Source organism: Grus americana, chromosome 5 (genome assembly GCF_028858705.1).
Source record: "Grus americana isolate bGruAme1 chromosome 5, bGruAme1.mat, whole genome shotgun sequence".
NCBI lineage: Eukaryota > Metazoa > Chordata > Aves > Gruiformes > Gruidae > Grus > Grus americana.
This window is the reverse complement of record NC_072856.1, coordinates 26,639,631-26,665,861: the sequence shown is the minus strand read 5'-3', so window position 1 is coordinate 26,665,861 and position 26,231 is coordinate 26,639,631. Positions and strand designations below refer to the sequence as shown.

The following is a 26,231-nucleotide window of genomic DNA, read 5'->3' as shown; positions in this document are numbered from 1 at the left end:
TGGCCATAATTTTGATGTGGTTCTGCCTAGGCTTTTTCCTTATAATTAGGTCCTCAAAGAGCCCAAATATTTTTTTAATTTAAAAAGTGCCAAGTTTTATTAGAATGACAGTTAGGATAATTAACACTTTAAGTATTGCAAACAGTGAATAGGGAAGACGGAAGAAAAGTAAAATGTTTTTAAGAACTTTTTCCTTGCCCACGTTGTCATTGTGAGTATACTGTTGCTTCCACTTCGTTACAGTTAATTCAGTGACTGTAAGCTGTGAACTGCACGGTGCCCTCTGATGGGTTGGAAGGTTTTCCCATCGTGGAAGGTCAGGTAGCCTGCTTCCTGATCCTTACTGCAAGTTCTTTGCTCAGGCTGCAAGTTCCTGTGCTCAGATTTTCTCAACTGCCATACTGTACAGTTTCTTGAACCTCCTGGACCTGATCATAGTCAGGATATCTTTAAGGAATGTATATTATATTTCTTTCTCTGGGAGGCTCTACCTGACCTAGTCATCTTAAAGAAGTATTAAAATGATTGTGAACAAGCAAGCAGAATGCTTCCTGTCCCCCTTAATAATATCTGTCAAAAAGAATGGAGGGCACTTCTAAAAAGTATGAAGCTATATACATCTAAAGGTATTACTAGAATTCACAAAAGGCAGGGCTTGGAACAATATGCATGTTGCCTTTAATACATATTAAAATGAACAAATAACAATTTTGTTATGAGACCTTAATTATAGTTTTAGGTTAAGAAGTTATGAAGAGAGCTTATGTTTTTTGCAAGATAGCAGGAATTTTCTTGAAATTTTGGGAGTTGTATTCTTCTGCTATGGAACTCTTGTAAAGGGCTATTCGATTTATTTGGTTTTAGTTTTTTTTCCTCCATGTCTCCAGATTTGTGATTTCTCCAGTTGCATTAAGTGATTATTATAGTGACTTTTGATTAAGGGAAAATTCTTTTTATTTGCAAGGTTTCCTTAACATGTTTATATTTTCTAATAAATCATAATGTACATGAAAGAATATACATGGATAGTCTTGTAGTTAAATACTCCATCATTTTTTTGTTTTTGTTTTCCCCCAAAGTTTTGACTGGTATTTTGAACAGGGAGTAATGCTTAGAAATGGGGAAACAATTATATGACAAAACTGCTAAATGGCTGATTTACTTTAATTGATTATGCATATTTATATCCTGCATTCAAAATTTATACATCTTTCAGCTGCAAATTTGATAGTATCTGTAAATATTAATGCATTCAACTTCAAACATCATTTTAGGGTTGACAAATACTAACAAGGGAAACTGGGCTCTGCTGAGACTGGATTGTAGAAGTTACTCACTAAATCAGTACAGACACTAAAATATTGTTTGATTTAATTCTTTGCTAGATCACATTGTATCTAATCTAGTTGTAATGAAAGATGGTAGTTAAAAATATTCTGATTAAGTAATTGATCTTTGTGGAAAATTCATAATTATTTAAATAAAAAGTAGAAAATGTGATATTTTACGATGAAGAATTAGGGTTTTTTTCGACATTATGATACAAGGGCAAATCATAATGAAGATGTTTTTATAGAATGTGAAACACTTTTGTTTGACTGTGAAACTAAAGGGACCTTCTTTTTTCTTTTTAAACAGTTATTAATTTCATTGGCTGCAGGACTAGTGGGATTACTTCTTAACCTCCAAGCCCATGATGCAGTTGTGTTTCATTTGCTACTGTCATGGAGAGGGTAAGCTGTTCTTCAGGTGTGTTATGAAGTTACGATATTTAAAAAATCACTGCTATTTATGTGAAAGATAATGTACATTGTACATTTACATGTTATGCATTTTAGGAATGATTTTTTTCACACCAGAAGCTGAAAAAATGCTCATTAAATTAAATTCCTGAGGAATTCTGTTATGTCATGGAATCACAGACTTTGGAAAGTATCTCTGGATGTCATCTAGCCCAACTGCCTGACCAATTCAGGGCTGACCAAAAATTAAAGCATGTTGTTAAGGGCATTGTCCAAATGCCTCTTAAACACTGACAGGCTTGGGGCATCGACCACCTCTCTAGGAAGCCTGTTCTAGGCTTTGACCATCCTCTCGGTAAAGAAATGCTTCCTCATGTCCGGTCTGAACCTCCCCTGGTGCAGCTTTGAACCATTCCCATGTGTCCTATCACTGAATACCAGGGACAAGAGATCAGCACCCCCCTCTCCACTTCCCCTCCTCAGGAAGCTGCAGAGAGCAATGAGGACTCCCCTCAGCATCCTCTTCTCCAAACTAGGTAAGCCCCAAATGCTTAGCCACTCCCCACAGGACATGCCTTCAACCCTGTCACCAGCTTTGCTGTCCTCCTCTGGACACATTCAAGGACCTTCACATCCTTCTTAAATTATGGGGCCCAGAACTGCACACGGTACTCAAGGTGAGGCCTCACCAATGCTGAATACAGCAGAATAATCACCTCTTTTGACTGGCTGGTTACGCAGCGTTTGATGCACCCCAGGATGCGCTTTGCCCTCTTGGCTGCCAGGGCACCCTGCTGACTCATGTTGAGCTTGCTGGCGACCAGCACCCCCAGAACCCTTTCTGCAGGGCTGCTCTCCAGCCACTCCTCTCCCGCTTTGTATTTGTGCCCAGTGTTACTCTGTCCTAGGTGCAGAATCTGGCATTTGGACTTGTTAAATTTCATCCCATTAATCATAGCCCAATGCTCCAATCTGTCTAGATCCCCCTGCAAGGGCTCTTGTCCCTCAAGAGAGTCAACAGCAGCTCCCAGTTTGTTATCACGAGCAAACTTGCTAATGGTGCATTCATCTCCTGTATCCAGATCGTTGCTAAATATATTGAACAGAACTGGCCCTCGGATTGAGCCCTGAAGAACACCGCTGGTGGCCGGTCGCCAAACAGCTGTAGCCCCATTTGCTACAACCCTTTGAGCTCTGCCCTTCATCCAGTTCTTCAGCCAGTGCCCTGTGAACTCTCTTGTCCCGCAGTTGGATGACTTGTCCAGAAGGATGCTGTGAGGGACAGTATCAAAAGCCTTACTAAAATCTAGAAAAACTACATCCACTGCCTTCCCTTCATTCACTAGGCAGGTGACCTTGTCATAGAAAGATATCAAATTACTTAAACAGGACTTTTTCTTTTATGGAAGATATTTAGACCTGTGGTAGATAAAAATCCAGAAAGTTTTAAAGATTTTTTTTTTTTGGTTTAAACTTACATTTTCTTTTAAATTTACTTTGACAGTGATGCGCTGATGGACTCTGTCAGTAATGGCGGTCACTACACAAGATGCTACATAAATACTAAAGGAAAAAGCACGTTCATGTCTAAAGGAAGGGCAATCTAGGTAACAACCAAAGGGATACACAGGAGAGAAAGAGGAGATATTATAGCATTTTTAACACAGTAATATTGAGTCATGGTCATTGAAACATTGATTTCTAGTTGCTATGACAGAACTTTGAAAGGGAATAAGGCAAGTAGGTAGAAACATTTAGTCAGTTTGGTGTCAACTCAAGAAAATCTCATAGTTGTCTGTAGAAGAAAGAGTACTCGTGGTCAGTACAGGACAGGAGAAATGTTAGAGAGTTGACTGTCAATATTAGTAAATTCTTAAAGGAGCTAGATAATGAGTAGTTTAGTGGAGAAGCTTAAATATCACAAAATTATCTTGCTTGTGGCATGGGGAGCTAGAACCTCTTAGGGAGCCTACAGAGGTGTTCATAGAGCTGAGGTTATAAAGACATAATATAAAACCAGGGTTATATATTTATTGGTTTCTGTCAAGTGTAAATGAGAGAAGCATGGACAGATACCAGTAGCAAAGAGAAAAAAGGGCTACGAAGATGATTAGAGCACTGGAGCATCTCTCGTATGAGGAAAGGCTGAGAGAGCTGGGTCTGTTTAGCCTGGAGAAGAGAAGACTGAGAGGGGATCTTATCAATGCTTGTAAATATCTAAAGGGTGGATGTCTAGAAGAAGGGGCCAGATTCTTCTCAATGGTGCCCAGTGACTGGACTGGAACACAGGAAGTTCCATCTGCATGTAAGGAAAACCACCTTCACTTGGAGGGTGACCGAGCACTGGAACAGGTTGCCCAGGGAGGTTGTGGAGTCCTCTTCTCTGGAGATATTCAAAACCTGCCTGGATGTGATCATGTGCAACCTGGTCTATGGGATCCTGCTTTAGCAGCGGGGGTTGGACTAGATGATCTCTACAGGTCCCTTCCAACCCCTACCAATCTGTGAATACATTAATCTGGATGCAGTTGGATGAAGATGTAGATAATGTTTGCTGTTTTGAGCAGCAAGGAGATAATGTAAAGGAGTCTAATAAAGTATAAAGTAATATTAGAAATTCTGAGGTGAAAGAATTAAGACCTTGTTCAGTAATGGTACCAAGATTATTATTCTGGATAACAACTCAGGTGTTTGTGGTAGTTACAGATCACTGGTGGAAGACGAGGCTTATAGGAAAGAAAAGAAGCGCCTACGTTCCTTAGTTACTTTCCTACTGTATTCTGATTGAACTTAGACTTGTAAGGAAGATGGGAAATTACACTTACTGTTCTCTCAGCTTCAGTTTATCTGCTATACACCTTCTTAAGAACTTCAAAAAAGCAGTAGCAACCTTGGTTTGGTGGCTTCTGTCATGTTATCGTGGATCATCAATCAATCTAGGGAATTTATTGCTGCTACTTGACTTGCAAATGCAGCAACTCTGGAGCTGTCAATCAGCTCTTAATTTATAATCTACATATGTTCATCTTTTGTTGTTGACTCTATTTTGGTTGCATCAGTAATCACTACCTGTGACTGTAGGATGAAATTAGTTATACAGAGCAACTACCTCTGTTTGAAGCTGCAAATAAACTGTGAGTATTGACTTCCTAAAAGAAGAAACTTGGCACAACAAGATTGCTTACTGGACATTCAGAATATTTGTCTATTTCGTCCTCTGCCTTCCTTTCTGAAGATGTTTTCATTTCAAAATTCTTCAAAGTTGCTTTCAGCTATAAAATTTTATGCGGTTAAATTGGAAAAAAGTCTCGATGTTTGTCAGCTGAGCATTTTAGAATACAGACTAGAACCTCAGAAATAGTACCAGGATCCTTTAAGGTTCGTATTTCCTCTGCTTTGAATTTCTTGTCTGTATTATAATTTGTATTCTGCTGATGCTTCTGGATGAATCTTAAGATGACTCTTCTCAAATTAATAATCTTGCCTTTATACTCTAGCTTTAGTTCCTGAACTCCTGATAATTTACCTTCTTTGTAAGCTCTGTAAGTCTGAAAAGTCATCAAGCTTCCACATTCAGTGGCAGAATCTCTCTAACCAAATTTCAGGAAGGATAAATCACATTGCATCTTTGTCCTGTTTGTTCCTGTTGTTTATGATTTTATTTTCCAACCAAATGAAATAAATGGGCCTATATCTTTCACATGGTTAAGGAAGTCCCTCAGTACTATCTCTTCCTGCCAGAGAGTTTTCTGTGGTGAAGGTCTAAAATTACAGTATTTGGAGGCTTCAATATTGAATAAATCTGCACTTGCAATGGAATTGAAAAGGGTGGTGCATTTCATTAAGAAAATGTTTAATTAGAGAATAATCTGCTGATTGTATCAGATGAGCAGATCATATTTATTTATGTAAAATTATAAAGAGAAAATCACCCAAATTGCTCAGAGCAATTAATACAGATATAAAATTAGGCTTTTACAGAAACAGTAGTAAAGATGAAAGTACGGATGTAGGAGTAAATACCGAGCAAATCTCAGGATTATGTTAACCTATGTCCTGTGATACACATGAACAGAAGTTACGAAGAAAAAAGAAGTAAATTTGCACAATAATTAAGTGTATATATATGGAATACTACAAGATTTATGTCCTTGTTCCAGAAAAAGCAGGGAATGGATAGTTTTTTATGGATAGAAAAATAAAATTATATAACTGAAACAGTGAACTTGAATAGAAAACTAAAGGAACTTCATTTTGGATACTTTTAGAATACAAACACTCTGTGATGGGTTTCTGTTCTCTGGTTGAAGAAAATAATATATATGATTTGTATATTAATAAAGGTAATTAAAAAGTTATGGATGAATGAAATGCTTTCTAAAATGTTTCCAGTCACTATTGTAAAAAGTTCGGAACTAAATTGGATAAAGTCTCTTGGGATTAGTTTAGATGAATGCTAGAATTAGAAATAATTACCAGTCCTGGCTTGATCACAGTTGTATGCAAAGCATGAGGACAAATTTTGAAAGAAATGACAATTAACAAATTAGAGCTAGATGAAAATGGAAAATGAGATAAATGCAACACAAATTTGCCATAGATTGATTGATCTGGATTATTCTAGGTTTACTTATTAACTATTTCAATGAGGGAAAATACATTTCCTAATGAAACTTAGTTTGGGAGAAACGCTGTATCTGTACTTTTCTTGGTACATAGAAAATTAGACAAAGTTTGGATGAAGAGTATAATCATTCGTTGGAAAAGGAAGTAGCTGAAGGGATGAAGTGACAGTGACTTGTGCTGCAAGAAAGAGTATTAGTCTGGAGGATATTATTAGTGCAGTGGATTGCATCTGTTATTCATCTTGAGTATTTTTCAGTAGTGATTATGTCACAGAAATATAGTAGCTTTTAATGAAATTTAGGTCACAAAGTAGAGGAGTGTCATGATGGGGGTCAGAAAAATGTACAAGAAGAATTTTTTACTTGGGATACTGGAGTGGTAGAATGGGATAAAGTATAATAACAAAAGGATTAAAAATAAGAATTTCTGTATATAAGAAGGGAGCCGATCAATTTGAAGAGATATAGATGCAAAAAGATTTGAAGGTATTATGTCCTTGCAAAGTGGTTGCTGACTGCCGGAGTAATGTGGCCATGAAAAAGGCAAAGCCACTCCCAGGATATATCACAGAAAGCAGGTCCAAGAGAGAAAAGTAAGTATTTGTTTCATGCAAGGCATCATCAAGATCTTATGTGTTATGTATACAATTCTGATTACTGATGTTCTGAAAAGACTTAATCGGAATGGGAGCTGGTGCAGGATGTGGAGAATTTGTAAGCCTGTTGCAATGAAGTGCTTGTAAACTAGAATGTAAGACTCAGACTAGCATAGAAGTCTGAGAAGGATTATGGCTGCTTTCTGTAGATAAGTCCCTGTGTGCAGAATAGGGCAGTAACCAAGCTCTCCAAATTGTGTTTACACTAGTGCAAGAAAACACAAGTATAAATTAGCAAATATAAATTTAGCTTGGAAATTAAAGAAGGCTTTTAAGCATTGGAAGAGTTTTTAAACAGCATTTCAATAAGGGGAAAGGAAATCCTTTTTTTTTTTTTTTTTTTTTTTAAGGTGGAACTTAACAAGGTTTCTATGACATGGTTACCTGAAATATTAGGACATAGGATTTGACTGAAGAAATCTCGCCCATATGACCTAGTTCAGATTATGAAGATGGTGTTTCATTAATCAAGTAATATATAAGCCTTTGTAAAGAATGCATTGCATAGACCATGAATAATATTTGCAATGTTTGCTTATTTGTATCAAACGCTAGAGAGTCATTTAATTGTTATTTTTGTCCTTCGATCCTTAGTTTTATTTTAATATCTTAAAAGGATTATTTCTTTAGGCTCTAATCCTTGTTAGGCTCTAATCATTGTTAAATAGGAACTGGAATCAGAAAGTTGTTGGTTTTTTTGAAATTTTATTTTTATTAGAGCAGAGCAGGTTAACATTACTTAAAGTAGCATGCTTTCCTAAGAAGATAATTTTTGTTGGTGAAATCTTAAAAATACTAACTTAACTTATTTAAGTTTCCTTTTAATAGAAACTAACAAGCATGTGAAGGTTCAATCTAAGTTGCATGTACGGTGTAACATGCTTTTTTGAGTGTTTCACATTTAGTGATAAGTCATTGTGATAACCCTTAACAGTGGAGTGAATTTCATGTTTCATACTGTGAAAAAAGAATTGTAGATAATGTACACGTCATTAAATACTGCTGTATATATTAGCTATAGTGAAATATGAGTTTTGCTTCATGAGTAATTTGTTTTCTTTTCAACTTACATAAGGTACACTTTCTTTTTTTTGAGTGAGTCTAGGTCAGTAGGTGGTAGAGGCAAAAGTAGACTTGCTTAGCTTGCTTTGAACTGAACCTAAAGTAACTTGAAACTGTACATTGCTGAGTAAAAGTATAATGCTCTTCTGGGACCATAATTCTGAATAGCAAGCAAAAATGCACAAGGAGAAAATCTCCACTCCATCACTGAATTTGTTATTTAAAGTATGTTGGGAAGAGTAAGTTAATAAGGACCACGTGTAAGTCACGGAAGATGTCCTTTCATTTGAAATGATGGTATTGGGCTATTCAAGTTTCTGATTTTTAAGTACCTTTTAAAGCTTTAAAATAACCAGAAAGCATTATGGGGGCAATATGAGGAAACATAATTTATATGTATTTTTTCATTGATTAATTATTTTTGCTATAGCAAAATAACTTTGACATAGATGCACATTATTTTTCCTGATGATGTTGGAGCTATGCTTCAGTCTCTTTTTTTGTTATCATTTTAATTAAGTTAGTGTTCTCCTTACTGTTTCCTTTAGTCATTTTGTAAACATTGCATTGAAGCAATTTTTTTTTTAAAACAAACCTTCTCTGTTAATTTGGCAACAAAACATTTTTATATGCTTACAATCAATTGGGGCTTACATGTGTGATATGCACAATTTGATTTCCTGATTAAGCATTGAAACAGACGTTTATTTTTATGTAAATATTCTGTCTTCTCTTTAATGGAGTCTAAATAAATTTGTGACACTAACCGCATTTTCTGTGCTATGCATTTAGCAGTAAATAAATTTTAATTTGACTTCCTTTCTCACAATATTGTTTTCCATTCAACTGATGCATTAAAGATTGTGTATTCCTAATGATTTATAATAGCAAGTACTTATTAGAACTTTTTTGCTTCATTAAATAATACCGCATATTTTGTATTGACTTTTTATAATAGAGCTACAGGATTAAATTAAACCTGAAAAAGAGCTTACTGTAGGTGATACTTTGCTTTCAATTTAGCATTTGCTTTTAACATTACTTATTATTCTACAAAACTTTTTCCTGATATTAATTTGATTTCTTTAGTAGCTGAAACAGGAGTTTGAAAGAACAAATCAATTTATAAAGAGTGACAGAAAACTCCTACATTTAAATACAAAAAGTCTTGATGTTGTTTACCACCAATTTCTATTTGTTTGTCTTTATTCTGAGAAGATTTCATAGCTGCCTGTAGTCTCTACAGTCTCCTATGGAACCAGGAGACCTTTTGCCTTCTTATGTGGAAGATTTTCCACTGTTTATATCAGTCCAAATTGCTTTATTTCACGACATCTAAAAGCTGTGCCTTTACAAGCCTACATTCAAGAATCCCTGAACGTTACCAATTTCGGAAGTGAAATTTCACTGTGGCATATCCAGCCCCATGCTGGTACTGGCATTAAAGCTTCTTTTGCTGCTATATTGTTGTCTGCTGCTGCTTCTGCTGAGCTGCATCTTTCAGTCCATGCCTAGCACCTACATCAGTGCTGTGACAGGGATTTCTTTGGATGGTAGCTGGGCTTTTATGAATGAGACATGATTTCCCAGAGAGATCAGACTGAAACCCTTTTAACTGGGTGTAGTGATGAAATTTAAGAATAAAATTAGCTTGAAAGATTGCTGTAGAGAGAATTCCAAGAGCTTGGAATTGGATGTTGGGCAGAATAGAGGAATACATTCTTTTTCTCCCCAAACACCCAGGGTAAGCCCTTTCAAAGAGATAAAAGAGATATCTTATTACGTTATTTTAGAAGGTGATGTTATAAGAATGTAGACAACCATTCTTGGCATCCCCTGGAGGGGAGACAAGAACTAATCTAAAATTGCAGGGAAGAAAATGCAAATTAGCTAGTTGTCAATATACTATGTTTTGATGTGCTTATGCACTGGAAAATGCAAGGGACTCTGCATGCGCAAATCCAAGCAAATATAAGACAAGAAATCATGGTAAGTCTCAGGGGATAACTAGTAAATTAAAATACATGTCTTACTCTGGTAAAATAAATGTAACAGTATCCTTAGATAAAGGATCTTCACTATATAATAACATAATTTAATAATAACACTAATAATTGTTATTTAGATATTTTCCTGTTTCCTGCTTAATAAAATATATTTATTGGTACTGCTCTCCCACACCTTTTAAGTTTGGTGGGCTCTTATTTTGATATGCAGTATCAGGTGATGTTAATGACCATGTATATTATGATTCATCTCAGGTTTGAATTACTGGATTTGTGGGCTGCTGCTGAGTTTTCTCTTCCTTCAGGCTCATACTTTCAGTCTTGGCAGTCCTGAGCTTAGCTTACAGTATGGAAAGTCATAAATGGTTATATATAAAATTAAAGAAGGATAAATGTTAGCATTACATCTTGACGTCCTGTCAGGCAGATATCTATGGTATATATCTGAATGTGAAGGTCTTTCAGAAACCTGATACAAGTTGTAGAAGTTGAACAGTTTTAAAATCTGATCAATTTTCCTTTTTGTTTCCCTATTTGTTATTTTATTTCTACTAGTCTTTTATTTATTATAATTTAATTTATTTAAAGGTCTCTTATAGACTTTGAAGTACTGAAATACTTTGACATTTTGCATTTGCAGAACAGTATGAAATTGAAGAAAACATGTAAAAGGCATGTTACATTACAAAGCCAATAGTTAAGAGTAGTTAGAACTCACATATAATTAGATATACTACTTTTTGAAATACAGACTGACTGTTTAATGTTAGTTCAGAAGGTTCTTCCTATTTATTCAGATAGTCTGGTATCTTTATATTTAACTGTACTGTGATCTAACTTATAAAAAGAACAATGACATCATCAGAGATGTGTAGGAATCAGATAAAACATGCTATCTTTTGCATATTACATAAAATGTTTAACAGTAGTTTCAGAACTCTATGTTCTTTAAAATATTAAGGCCATTAATTGTTTTAGGCATAATTTTATTCATTTTCAGGAAGTAAAAACAGGTTTACTATTAAAGAAAGTTAAATTAAAAGTGTCGGTACTTTAAAAATCACTTGTGTAAAATTAATGTGAAGGTGCTACAAGAACAATGTACTTAAAAATAATTACTGTACACCATTGATTGCTCAAGATGTACAGTGATGTAAATAAAAATGGAATTAGTTATTTTTCCCCCCATATACACTTGAAAATTTTATAAGTTCTGGAGAGCCAGAAGTACTTGACCAATCTCAGCCTCAGAACCACAGACAAGTACTTGAAGAAGCTACCGTTCCATTTTCTTCCTCAAAAAGATAGTCTGATATTTTTCTCGAGTTTCTATTTATCCTTTTAAAACAAACACTCAATAAATTACTTTTTTATTAATAATGAGTTCTAAAATTTGTTTTTATAAAGTAAATGTAGGATAGTTAGCCATTTTAAAATGTGATCTTTTTATGTTTGATAATGCAAAACATTTAATAACATTTAAAATGTTGTTTGTTTAACATTTTAAATATTGTTGTAAAAGCTGTCACACCATATCAGATCAAAGGCTTATCTAGCCTGGTGTATCTCTGAGACTAGCTAGTAGTGGATGTCTAGGGAAAACTGCAAGAACCAGGATACTATGGTGATACTACACTGGTATATTCTCCAGTTTTCAACAATATGTGGCTTGGGTTTTTGAGAGTATTGGGTGATATCTTTGTGGGTAGCCTTTGATGAATTTTAATCTTCCTTGAAACGGTCTAATGGCCTTTGAAATGTAAACTTTTAACACCTACAGTGTTTGATCAAAATGAGCTTCTTACACCATTGATGATTTTTATAAATTTGCCATGTTAATTCCTGAGTTGTCCTTTCTACTAATCCGTTTAGCTACTATTTCTTACTGAAGACCATTCTGTCTCTCTGCTAATTTTTAACCCTTTTCTGTATAATTTCTATTTCTACCTTTTCTTTTTTGAGTTGGTTGAATCAGAATGATATGAAGTAATCAAAGTCCTGACACAGTGTTTTTCTGCAGTCACATAATGACTTCTGCTGAGGGTTTTTTTGGGGGGGATTCCTGGGTTTGTGGTTTGGTTGGTTGGTTTTTAAACCTGGGAGGACTTGGTTGCTTTTTGGCCAATGCTGAGCTGATATTTTATAAAATCACCTATTACAGCTAATGTCCATTCCTGAGGGATGATGATTCAAAGGTCATCTATTCAAAACTCTACACAATGCTAAAAACTGATTTTTCATCTTTCATTTTATTTCTTCATTGGACAGTGTCTTGACGTCCTTCAGTCTATTGCTGTCAGCTTTTGTACTATACTTTTTTACCTCACTTTCCACCTTGTTTTCCAAATAACTTCTGAATCTATTCAACTGTATGAACTCTGGCATGAGTTCCAGTGAGGTCCTTGATCATTCTTTCCACTTAGAAACTGGTTGCCTAGTCTTACTATAAGTTTCTTCTCTTTTAACAGGATGGTGACTCATGTGATGAACTTTCTTCTTGAGTCTTTGAGGACCTTGTTGAATGCCATTTGAAAATCCACATTGACTAAATCAGCTGCCTAACAATTAGAACTGGTTCTCTCTTGTTTACGTCTTCAAAAGAACTTTAGTAAATGTATGAGGCACAATTTCTCTTTCCAAAAGCCATCTTAGTACACTTTTACTTTGATTATGTTCATCCTTATGTCTGCAGTTCTGTTTCATCCTATTATTATTTCTGCCAGGTTGCCTGACATGAATGTAATTTTTTTTAATTTTTTTTTTTCCTTGGCCTGTAGTTGTAGGGATCCCTGCTGTAGCTCTTGTGAAGAACTCAGTTTACGGTTTTCAGTTTTCATTCCTTTACTACAAGGTGCTTATAAGTAAGAGGTTACATACTACTGTTAATAATTAAACTATTGTGTTCTTGAACTTCTTTAGAACTGTTGGAATAATATAATCTGTTCCTGATGACTTGTTGTATTAATTTGTAGATTTGTTTGATAGCCTGTCCTAACACTGTTGTTTGAAAGAGATCAATGCTTCCTCTTATAAAGAAGGTACCTGATTTGATTTGAGAGTCTACTTAAGCTCCTGTGTTGATGAATTGAAAAAAAGAAAGTCAGTATTTTCCTTGCAAAGTACTCTAAACAATTCTTATATACACTGATCATTTGTTAATCTTAAAGTCTCTAGTAAGCTATCTTTGGATAAAAGTTTTAGTATTAATTTTTATATCTTGAATGCCAGAATTTACAGCCTAATCTATCTAATAATTTGATCATGATTGGGACTTTTTAAAAGGATACTTTCTTTGCTAATTTTAATAATCACCTGTACCTGCTGTTTTAATTAAGATTGTGATATCTTTCCAGGTGGCATGGGGTCCACTTCTCTTTTAAAATAGTTTCTCTTCCTCAGTAGAGGAATATTTGAAGTCTACTATTATTTTTTTCTTTCCTCTACCTTCATAGACTTTGTGATTTCACTTAGCATGTTGCAGCCACACTCAACCATTTTCTGGATGATTCGTAGTATAGGTGTAAGAATACATTTTCCCACTTAAACCCTAAACTTCAGTCCATTGGGGTTTTATATTAATAATTTCTGCAGGTAATTAGGCTTGCTTCGCTTATAGAAACAATCCTCCATGGGTTGGGCATGGTCTGTTCTATTTCATATAATATGGGTTCTTTTTCCTTGTGATGTGATCTGTAAAGTTTGTTGAAGAAACCACTGTCTTCCTGAAGGCAGTCCCACACTTTTGCCAAGCTAAAGCAAAAGCTATATAAAGCTTTCTTAGAGATCTGTAGAAAATGGCATGTGGGATTCTGATATTACTTTCAAAGAAAACTGATCTGCTTATAACTCACCATGTCACAGATACATTAGATAGAAAAGCTTGAGAGGGGCACTACGTATGTTTTCCATTTCATTAGTAGTATTCAATTTTCAAGTAGTTTATCTTGTGTACCATCTTACTAGTCTTAAGTGGAATTTTTCTGCCTCTTTCAAAAATGTACAAATAAAAACCCTTCTGCAAAATAACTATAGAAAAATTTTCAGCATTTTTAATACTATGTTAGAATTTTTGTATCTGGAAGTGCGTGCTCCAGGCATATCTCCATGACTGGGTGAGTCTGGAAGTTATTGCAAGTTGGGAAGTCTTTTTTCTAAACTTGAAATGAGTTGGAACAGAATAAAAAACCCTAAATTAAATGAAAAAGAAGTTAAGGTGAAAGAAGGATTAAACAGAGAAGAATAATTTGGGAGAAGGTGGGTGTGGATGGCATCTCAGAGGAAATAGATTATTTTGGAAATTGATTAAAACCAGCATATATATATGCCTTTTAGAAAAGATAGTAATGTTACACTGCAGAGAAGGATGAAGATGTGAGAAGGACTTTAGAAGATTTTTGGACTTCTGATCAGTTAAATCTTAAATTCTGTTCTAGATAGAATGGGAAGATTCTTACAGCCATTGAATGATGTTTTGCCAAGTGGAAAATGAGTGGAGGTGATTTTGCATTTTTTTAAATGGTGCAGTGTTTTTAGATGAGAGAAGGCATTACCTTAGAGCATTTTTTGCATTTTTATAGTTGTAATGATAACACTTGGCAAAACGGGTTTGATAGTTTTAAAGGAAAAGAAAAATATTTCTGAAGTCATGCCTGATTTTTAAATGTGTGAGTATAACAGTGCTACATAAGTTCTACTTGAAATCCCCCTCTTTTCTACCTCTTAAATGTTCAGTGTTTCTTCTTATCTGTTTTAGCACATACAGTGGGATGGTAAAGAGAGAAGTGTTGTCTTGCTATTTGAAGCAAGAAATAAAATACTGGGTTTAATTTTAGATGGGCATTTCAGAGGCCACTATAAATTTTAAGAGTAAGATTTACAGTGGATTGTTTGTTTATAAATTAGTGCTTACACTCTTTACAGTGCTTGCAAGTTGCTTAATTGGTATTACAGCTGCTACCAGGCCAATCTACTTGCAAGTGGTAGAATGTATTGTTAGAATGGCTATAACTCTTCTGTTACAGGTGGGAGTCATCATAAAAATGGAGAAGAGAGTTCATAAAAGTGAAAAAAATAAAGATGAATTTGTAACTGAGTAAAAGCTCTTTGTTAATAGTGAAGGAGACTATTAAGTTTACCCCAGAATTATTTTTGAACTATTTTAATGTGTGAAATGACACATGAGTTGGTAAATATTTCTTTTATAAGAAGCAGCATTTCTTCTGGCCATTTGAAACTCAGAATTGATTGCATATTATTTTTGTGATTTGTTCTTGAGCTTAGCATATTTATTGTGGAAAGTTAAAAGCTTTTTTCTTTTTCTCCTTGACAGAAAGTAGTAACATTGTCTGTCATCATTCCTGAACGTTAATGACAATACATTTAGCTTAATTGCAATCCAATATATTGTTGCATATAAAAATTTTAATTTCAGAATTTTTTTTTATTCTTTTCACAGAATATAAACCAAGAATGATGCGATATTAATCCTTTCCATGTACAACCCCATAAGGATCTTCTCTAAGGAGTTGCAATAAGATAAATACTGAGAATAATTTTTCTCTGGTACAATGTGGTGAAGCAGAGGAACTAAAATTGTCCACTTTTGTACAGGCTAAGGACTTAAAATGTTTGTTATTTTGTGAGCAGAAGCAGTTCTGGAGTGAATTGAACTTCTGAAAATGCGGCCATGGACTGGTTCCTGGCGTTGGATTATGCTCATCCTCTTTGCTTGGGGAACTTTACTCTTTTATATTGGTGGACACCTGGTACGAGACAGTGAGCATCCAGATCATTCTAGTCGCGAATTATCCAAGATACTCGCTAAACTTGAACGTTTAAAGCAACAAAATGAAGACTTAAGGCGGATGGCAGAATCTCTCAGGTAGGATCTAAAACTAATTAAAACTTTTCAGAAAATGGTTATATGAAATATCCAAAATTAAATTTAAAGAGTGTGTTGTTTTGTTTGGCTATTTTTTATAAAATCACATTTAATATCTAAAAATATAGAGAAGTGTTTTAATCAGTGCTATAAGTAACTAAAAATATATTGCAAAAACCTTTAAACAAATAACATACATTTAGTTTTGGTCTAATATAGTCATTATTTAATGGTGTCCAAGTGTTACTGTCAGGATAACAGAGTTCTCTAAGTGATTTTCTCACTGCTAACTTCAAAACAGTGCCATTATTATGACGTTCCAACCAATTAGAACAGCTAGTGACTTTTCTACACTTCTGCATGCTGTAACTGGAAGAGCTTGTTTTAAAAGTGCCGAAAACATTTCTATAGCTTATTGAAGGTAAATGTGGACTTGCTGAAGATGAGCTGCAGTCGACTGCTGTGTTATATGAATTCTTTTAACTAAGTGGTTGTTTTTTTAAAAAAGCTGCTAAACTTTTAGCAGTACTTGTAAAATAGTAAGATCATCTCCCTTTTTAGAATTATTTGTTATATTATAGATTGTTAAAATTACAATTTAAAGTGTTTTCTTTCACCTTTTCAGACAGACAGCTTTTAACGTAGACTTCTGGGATCTTCTTTCCCAAGAACTTGCAAGGGAGAGCTTCGTAGGCAGGATCGACCAGAGTCAGGTTAGACATAAGTATGTGGACATCACCACATACAGCCTAGAAGTCCTGATGGATCGTGAGGACAAGCAGAGGCTTGATGTGTTTTAGGAAGCTAGAGAAGAGTAAAGCTTAATAAAAGATTTTACAGAATGGGAGGGTGATGTTTATTTTTAAAATTTCTAAGTGAGTTGAATTCACTTACTGTGTCTTTCACAACCACATACTTGCAAGCACCAGGACACGGGTGTAGAAGTCGTCTGGCCAGGATCACCTGTAGAATACGGAGAGCAAGGGGCACTGGCAGTTGAGTCTTCATCATGTCTCTTGGGTGGCTCTTGCTTGGTAATGAGAAACTTATTTTGGACTTGCCTTTTAATACCGTTTAGGAGCAGATGCCATTTTTGGATCTGTTACTTTATGATTTTGTTTCATAAGTCATAGGAAAAATTACTGAATTGCACAAATCTCTTTGTTTTCCTTACTGGGTGTTTTCTGGTTCTAGTCCTGTTCTCGTTACCTTATCTTTAGGTAGGTTTGTTTCTCCCCTTCATTTGAATGAAATCACACGTATGAACTCTGTAGCAGTGAAATAAATACCTTTCCTCTTAACTCCGTTCTGATGTTTCTTCTGGTGCATTCTCTCTCTTTCATGCATAGCCAGGACTATTTGATCTGGTAAGCTGGGTAGACTTCCCTGCCTTACTGAAATTTCTTTTCATTGCTCACTGTTCCTGGTTTCTGTAGGCTGCGTGCTGACGAGGCTTCTTAGCTTAGGCTCAGTGTTCTGAAAACAAATGTCTTAATTTTGAATGTGTCAGCCCTGAAGAAGTACCTTGGCATTCACGTGGTGCTGCACAGAGGTGGAGAAATACTGCTGACCCAAATGCCCTCTACACTAAGTATATATAATCTTCACCTTGAGGAATATGGCCATGAATGACTGAGTTGGCTGTAGTTTTCTAAACTCAATTTATGGATGTATGGTAACAACTGCATTGGCAAAACATTTAACATATTTTTGTTGACAAAATGATGTAATGTAGAGTATGATGCCATGATGAAACTTAAGCAAGATCCTATATTTGAATAAATACAATATCATTAAATTCCTTAATATTAGACAATAATAGTCAACCTTAGGGTTTCTTGCCTTACAGGGGGAAATATTTGGCCTTGAATGTAAAGAGTGCCATCCTCCATGCTTTCAGCCCCCATGTTTGGCTGACTCGAATAAATGGTAATGTGATGTATTGCACAGTCATTGAAATATGACCAGTTCAGATTACACAGTGACTAGAAGAGAGTAAATATTCTTGATTTTACTGATAACAGGGTACTCTCTTTCTCTCAAGAAGGAGGCACTAGATACAGGGGATGCATAGATACAGGCTAAGCTATATTTTAGGCAGCGATGATTTTTCTGAACACCTTTCTCTTTTTCCCTAGCCTATCTATATTCAGACCAATATTACATTTTAAGTGGCCAAGTTTTATGTAATAGCTTATACTGTTGATAACTTGCCATGATTTATAGAAATAAATACATTAGTGTAGTTCTAATCTAATCTAACATTCCTACATTCCTTCTCTATGCTTCAGTTAATTGCTGCAAGTTTCTAGAATTAGATTAGGTGATCCAAATCTGTCTTAACTGTTCAGCTTCTTTTGTGTGAATATGTTGCTGAAAAATATTTCTGAGACCTTTCTTCAAAGTGGTTGTATATAGCCACAGGAAAATTGAAACTCTTGCATCTGAAACTCAGCCTAAAAGGACTTTAAATGCCAATTTGAACATCAACGCATCTCCAGGTTCAGTAGTCACTGCTGGCCAGAAGTGAACTAGCTTGGGACTGGAAGATACTCAGGCATAGTTTTTTGCTGGAACTGGTGTGACATTGGTGAAGTACTAGACTTGGAGGAATGTGATGTATCACAATGTAGAGCCTTTTCATTATTTTTATTGAGCAAAACCCATGATACTGTTTTTGTAGAAACTTCACGAACAGGTTTGAGAAATATCCTGGTCAACCTGCATCATTAAAGTATTAAATCATAGATGTGATACAGAATTTCAGTATCTTGTTTCTTTGTTTGCCAGATAGAACAAGTGGTGTCAAAAATAACTGTTTTATAGTAATATGGCTATTTCAAATGAGGCAGTAGCCAACAGTCCATGGATTCACTGTCTGTGTTATGGAAGAGATCACTGCTGCTATGAACATGTATTACAGAAATAAACCACCTCTTCACTTCAGAAATTGAATTATAATTAGACAGAAAAGATTCCTTTGCTCCAGTTTACATCTTAAAGTGAAGACATAATTCGTTTTGGACTTTACTGGTCAAAGGCAGAAAGTCTGGAACTATTATTTGAATATGATTTAATTACTACAAATTTTGTTTATGTACTGAAAACTCTAATTACTGATACTGGCTGTGAAATGTGAGTGGTTAAGACAACAGTCTATACGTCGGTGTAGTTTGTAGAGGTAAACCCTATTGCCAAGTTGGATTTTGTTACACTGAGGTAAAAACTTCGTTTTGCTGCTCTTCTCCACTAAGATTTTATGTCTAGAGAACTAGAGGGTGTTTTTTATTCCAACAGAAAAGCAGCACACTTTTTGTGGTGAAGATATAGAATATATTATGACATGCAACAGGGTTAAGCTAATGCATGAATTTAAGCATATTTCAATAATAACTCTAACTTAAGGTTATTTTGGGAGGAGTTTAAACAAGACAAGAGTGCCTACCTGGAAAATTGTGACAATAAACAGCCATCTGATTAACTATACTAGTTAGACACAGTTAGATAAAACTTTTGGATGTTAAAAAGCTTCAAGTTAACAGAATTTATTGTAGTGGGAAGAGAAGCTTTGTGAATGGTAGAAAATGACCATAATATCTAGTTGTGCTATTAATAATAGCTAGGTAGGGAAGAGAGGAAGGGACAGAAAGCAGGTATGGTTACAAGAATTCAGTAGTTTAATAAGTTGTAAGAATTTCCATTTTGAAGTTCAGAAAACTAGTATTTCCTATTTAATTACATAAGGACCTTAGTTATATGGTAAAATACCTTTTAATACAATACATTTCAATTGTTTAGCATTTCCCACTATAATGGGTTCTTGTGACTTCCCTGACTTCCTTCTCACCTAATGAAAGTGTCAGTCCTCTGGGATGGTTGAAAATAGGAGCTGGGCTGTGCTTAGTTTCATCCAGCCATCCATGAAGGCCAGCATGCAATGACAAGAAGTGATCTTTCCAGTCTGAGATTTGAATGCTCTTTTGTTGCCAATATATGTAGCAGCTTCTCATCCCCAAAGACAACAACAACAAAAAAAGAAAACCAAAAACATGCCTTATGAAACACACCTTATGTGCATGCAAAATCAACCATTCAAAAGTTGAGAAATGTCGTATCTGTGACAAAGCTTTATAAAATCTTGCTTAGCCCTTTTTGCTGTATGATACTTAAATCATATTTGATCTTGTAATTTTTTCCCTGCTTGCTTCTTTTCACACAGGATGCATGAGGAATGGAATTAATGTTTTAGGGCAGTAAGAGGTTGATTGGTTTGGTTTTTGCTGGGTTTGGGTTTTTTTCCCTCTTTCAACATCTGTATGTTTGATTTCACAAACTACATCATATTCTGATTTTTTTATTATGTTTTTTAATATTTGTAATTTATTGCCCATATTGGTTAAGAATAGTTTATATTTTTGTAAAGGATTTTTGGTGAGGTTATTTTGAGATACTTTTTTTTTTTTTTTTAATATGTACTTTCACAATAGTGCAAGTTGGAACGGTCACATCTTTTGGAAAATTGCCTGAAATAAAAATATGCCTTTAGGAACTGAGTACACTTTTATGGTGCACTTCTGATGACTTGAAATTACTTCAGGCACCACTTCATTTTTACAGTGCATTTGGAAAGCCTTAGGTAAGAAGTTACTGTAGTTTTTCTTTTGCCAATATGATGCTTTGTAAAAACCTTACTTGGGGACTGTAAAGAGGCACAGATGTATATTAGTGAAGCAGAAGATAAATGGAATTAAAAATATTTTGTGTTGCCTGAGTTTTAGAAATTTTGTGCATGAATATTGTGGTATAATGAGATTTGGAGAGTTACCACAGTCATTCTATGTTTATAAACAATATTGTGTGAGCAAATCTGGGTTGATTTTAGAAGCAGTCTAGATCCCATTAGTGCAAAATAGTAATAAAATTGAGTTTTTTATAGATTGTTATTTTACTTTTCTATATCCAGTAGAATTGGAAGACCCCTTCCAAGAACACTTATTACAGATGTCGCAGGTCTTGCAGCAAAAAGGGAAATCTTTACTGCAATATTTGTAGTTATTTAAGGGAAACTCGATAGGGAATAATAATCAAATCAGAGTATTACATAATGTTGTTTCATTGTTTGTCTGTAATATAGTTTTACCCAAAAATTTTATTTACTAGTAGAATTATGATATGACTGCTAAAGGCTGTCACTGTAGATGACATAAGGCTTTTAGGAGGAGAGCTTAAAATTACTACTTTAGTTATGTCTAATTTTCTTAAATGGAAACTGGAAAAGTTGTGTGTATGCCTTCATCTGTGTTCTAGACTTCCTTTTTAGCAGTACATTAGTGGTTCATAGTGTTCATGTGCCCCTTTGGTGGGTGATAGTCCCCTTTTTATCTTTTATTGTATATTAGTGGTATCCTCTTCTGGAAGATAAGCCTGGCAGTACAGGAACCAGTAATTTCAGAGTTCTTTTCAGGGAAATAGAGTATCTTGTTGAATGTATTCATAGTGTGTTCATATTACTAATACATCACGTTCCATGTATATTTACTTTCTAAAGTCTATTAAATATTACATTTTGTAAAACCTGCAATTCTTTTAATAAATATGATAACCTGTTTCTTACCTGAATAGGATCATGTGTTACAAAGTAGAACAGGAGTGGAAAAGGGCAAAATGTAATCAAACAAATAAAACCAAACACCAATATTTCTAGACAACATTCTTGTAGTTCTGAGTGTAGCTTCAGAAAGAAGAAGTAGAATTTTAATTTTGAAAGAGCACTATAGTTGCTTTAATGTACTTGGTGCTGAGGCTGGGATAGAATCCAAACTGGGGATCAATTAATCACGAGCAAATCTATTAAAGTACTCCTATCAATTACTCTGGGCAATTGTCGGGCCAGTAAACCTGTAGTAAGCATCAAAAGGGACTTGGATACAAGAATAGCTTTGGGTTGATAAAAATTTAAATATTTGAAAGTACTGTTTTCTATTACATGTATTTAAAGTGTCTCAGGTTTGAAGCTGAGGCTGTTGCACAGGCCAATGTGTGAGGGAGGAAAATCATTGAACTATACGGTGTGCATCTCTGCTCTTTTTATTGCTTTTTGTGCAATTCTGAATTACGGGAAGGGACACATCTTCAGTGGATATAAATCAGCACTGCTTGCTCTTTATTTGCAGGTAATATTGAGTGTTTTCTTCCAGTTTTATTTACTGAGGAGGTTTTAACTTAGAAGGGTGAAGTGACAACTTATATTCTTTCTGTTTGCGTGTGTTAGTGGTCATTAATAATCAAACATCATTTTCTTCTTGGAAAAAAAAAAAAGTGAAAGAAGAAAAGACCATCATAATGTGGCTGTAGTTAGTTATAAACCTTCCAGCTCCATACAAAGAACTCAGAAAGATATAAATGAAAAAATGAGAAAATATTTGAGTGTGAATTTACAAAATCTTACATTTTTCCTTTGGCTGATAAACTAATGTAAATACCTTGGAAATAGGAAAAGATTAGGATTTTTTTATAATTTTTGTTTGGTTTAATTTTTTTTTACAATTACTTTACAAAGTGTGACATTTCTTCTAAATTGAATGTCACTGCAATTAATTTTTGAGTGGTTCTTTTTTGCATTCAGAGATTCAGATTAGAGATTGCAACTTTGCTATTGCCCCTCTATGTTACCTGAAGATGAGAAAATGGCCTCAGTGATATGGATGATGTACACAGAATTCTTTTTTCTCTCTTTTAAGTGTAGCTGGATTACTAAATAAAGAAATGGGTTATCTCTACAACAGAATCTTTTTGATGTTTAAAGTTATACAGTAATATCTTTATTTGATATGAGTTCATTATGGAGAATATAATTTATATTTACTATAAAGTGGTAGGAAACACCATGCAAAGATCACACCTTGTAAATACTGAGAAAAATAATTCAAACAAAACCACTATTTGGTGTATTATCATGGCTACCCATGTAAGTGGATTAATATTTTGTTTATTTTGTATTTATAACTTAAGTTACAATGTTGTCATAGCAATAAGTGAAGGATATTCTATTCTAGATGCTTACTGATGTTCTTTTATTGATTAGAATCATCATAGTTTACATAAACTTACTTTAAACTCCTTAAATTTTGAGGAACAAGTCAATTGTCAGGACTTACTTTGGTATGAAAACTTATGTATATGTTTTTCAACAGGAAATCTTATTCATAAGTATGCGTTATTCCTAGGATATTCTGCACTTGATATTATCTGCACAGATGATGCTATGAGTATAGATAAGGATTTTAATTCAAACACTTTTTCCTCAAATGTTGCCTTATCTCCAACTCAGTCGATGTATTTGTAGAGGGCAGTAACAAGCAAGCTGTGCTGGTTGCAGAGAAGAACCTTTTCCTTAATTTTGAGACTGGATGAAAGTGAGGAAGACAGCAATTCCAAGTCTGATGAGGTAACAGATGTAGAGACAAAACTGCAAAGAGAATAAGTTATTTTAGTTTTATCCTAAAATTATGTAATTTTTAAACGTCCAAACAACTGGCTTAGGAGAATGCCCCCCCCATCCTAGCTCCTTTTATCTAACAACCTACGTACAGTAAACATGTTAAATGGCAGGTACTTTTCTTTTTTAAAATCTTATTTTTATCAAATGGTCAGAATTATTGTGCTTCTTTCATATCATCCACAACCATTCTTCTGTAGGATTCTGTAATTGCTTCTTTAACAGACTTCCCTTATGTCCAGAGGATGTGTGGGATGTCTGAAGATTTCCTATAGTATTGATTTTGTATTCTTTTACCCTACTGTTCTTCACATATCCTACCTTTAGGGAATGTGACTTATACAAGATAAGCCATTCCATTTTTCCTGGTAATTTTGTGGTTAGTTGTCCTGTCACAATCCAAATTGCAATACCAACTTGACAGATCAGAAATACATTTCAACCTTGTGGTTTTAAACTAGTGCAAGAGCTTAAATATGTTTCAATATGCTTTTTAAAGGTTGGTTTGTATTGCCTTGTACATGGCAATACAGTACCGTATCTCAGTATAGTATCACACTGTGCATTTCTTGTAGAAACAAATTCACAAATGGATTTTTCATAGAGAGGTAGTATATTTAGGGAGTGTGCATGTTTAAGATTAGCATATTTTCCTCAGTTTTGTCGTGCTTCTTCCCTCAGTGCATAAAAAACCAGATGTACGAGCAGTTATTGATAAATCCTTTCTACTTACCATGGTAGCTTTAAAACACAACTAAATATTTTGCAATGATTTAATTATCCCTATTTTCCTCTCAATAGGGAACTCTAAGAGTGCAGAATTTTTTCACCAGATTTCTGTCAGGCTGCATAGTTTCCTCTTCCATCTTTCCTACCCCCCTCTGAAAAAAGGGGCTTAAATGCTATGCTTTGTGAGATATACCTTTCTGAGGCACACATTAGTTATTTATTCCCCTCAAATGTTCAAGTGAAAATGGACTTTTCATTAGTTCCTTAATTTTTATTGGTATTTAATTATCCAGGTCTGAAAGACATTAAAGTTAATGACATCTCACTAGGATCTTTAGAATGGTGTCACTTCTGTTTTAGAGTGAAGATACTCCCTCCAACCACTATTTTCTCTGTGCTAGAGGCATCTTTCATCTGGCAAGGTGTCTTCCCATATGGTACCTTGAAACTCTGTATATGTGTGTGGAGAGAATATACCTTTATTTTTATGCTCATGTTCCATTATGAATGAAGAATCATCTTCATGTTCTGCAAGAATTGTGTATTCTTTACAGTTCTCAAGACTTTTCATTACACATCTGCTTCCTTTTTTCCTTTTCAGGTTCAGCTCTTACAAAAGGTGGAATAATTTTTAACCCTTGGATCTACCAGAAGTGTCATTTCTCTAGAGATGAAAGGGTTTTTTATTTTCCCTGCATTAATTTTTAAGTTGTGAGGGAAATAGAAGATAGCATCTAATTTCTGTACTTCAATAATTTCAGTTTATTAATATGAGGATTCGAGTTGAGATGATGAGCAAACCTCAGTAATACCCTCAGGGCTGATTTATGGCTCATAGATTACAGGATACAGATTTCCATACTTCTCCTCTGCTCACATAGCAGAGATTTCACAAATGGATGCTAACAGTTTCTAGTGTTGTTTTAGCAGACCAGCAGTTTAGAGTGTCGGTTGTCATAAAGAATTATGATGGTACATTTAAGAAGCTAGGATCTTTTCTGAGTCCAGAAAATACATTGAAATATCTTGTGCCAATATGCAGGAAGACTTAACTTAAAAGTGGATTTCCAGTGCTGGAGCTCTGGTCCTTTAAGAATATATGGCCAGCATTCAAGACCAGATTGTACTTCATGTGTAAATATAAAAAGCAGCCAGAACTTGAGTCTTCTGAAGGCACATCCCTCAATTGGGCTTTGCCTGTGTGTCAGTCAGTCCAACAAATGGTCATCGTTTTCAAGTTTCTCACAGAGTTAAGCTGCTGCAAATACTACTTTCACAAGTAGAGCCTAGGACAGGTCTTGTCAATGAGTGGAAGTCTTGTAAACAGCACAGTTTAACACCAGGTTGAATCTGTGTGCTGCAGCTGCGTTATGTACTGCTTTTTTCCTATGGGATTGAGGTTTTTAAAATCTTTATTTAATATGTTTAATTTCTTCTGGCTTTAAGAACATGCCAAGAAGGCTTATCAACAAAAGAGTGTGGAATGAAATGGGAGGAGAGCTGAATTGTTAATGCAAATGATTTATCAAATAACAGTTATATTTGTAAATCATATAACTTCTTTATTTTCTATATCCTAGGATACCAGATGGTCCCATTGATCAGGGACCAGCTGCAGGAAAGGTACATGCTTTAGAGGACCAACTTTTAAAGGCCAAAGAACAGATAGAAAGCTATAAGAAGCGGACAGGAAATGGTTGGTATATAAGTTTTCTTTTACTTCTGAAACAAGTTTTGGTATTAGTATCACAAATTATTAATTTGTTAACAAATCAAATGATTCAGCTACAAATGCTGATGCTTTTATGCTATGCTTTTTTTTTCCTTTTTTTTTTTTTTTAAATAGGTGGCCTTGGAAAAGACCATGAAATACTGAGGAGGAGGATTGAAAATGGGGCTAAGGAACTTTGGTTTTTCCTCCAGAGTGAACTGAAGAAGTTGAAAAATCTAGAAGGAAGTGAACTGCAAAGACGCATTGATGAATTTCTGTCTGATTTGGGTCATCAGGAAAGGTACTTGTATTAGTTGATTC

General features: G+C 34.7%; 1 protein-coding gene across 8 annotated transcripts in view; it reads left to right on the top strand.

Moving 5' to 3' along the window:
• Window positions 1–26,231, top strand: part of FUT8 (fucosyltransferase 8) — a 131,442-nt gene that overhangs the window by 49,741 nt on the left and 55,470 nt on the right. For 2 of the 8 annotated variants that reach the window (XM_054827739.1, XM_054827741.1), the window contains 4 exons: window positions 1,639–1,749; window positions 15,547–15,972; window positions 25,780–25,895; window positions 26,046–26,211. In XM_054827739.1, the coding sequence (XP_054683714.1) occupies window positions 15,770–15,972; window positions 25,780–25,895; window positions 26,046–26,211 (485 nt within the window). In that variant the 5' untranslated portion in view covers window positions 1,639–1,749; window positions 15,547–15,769. Of the gene's footprint in view, window positions 1–1,638; window positions 1,750–12,579; window positions 12,706–15,546; window positions 15,973–20,459; window positions 20,609–23,317; window positions 23,420–25,779; window positions 25,896–26,045; window positions 26,212–26,231 lie in introns of those variants that run through there. The other 6 variants (XM_054827740.1, XM_054827738.1, XM_054827746.1 and 3 more) reach the window with 5 other exon arrangements.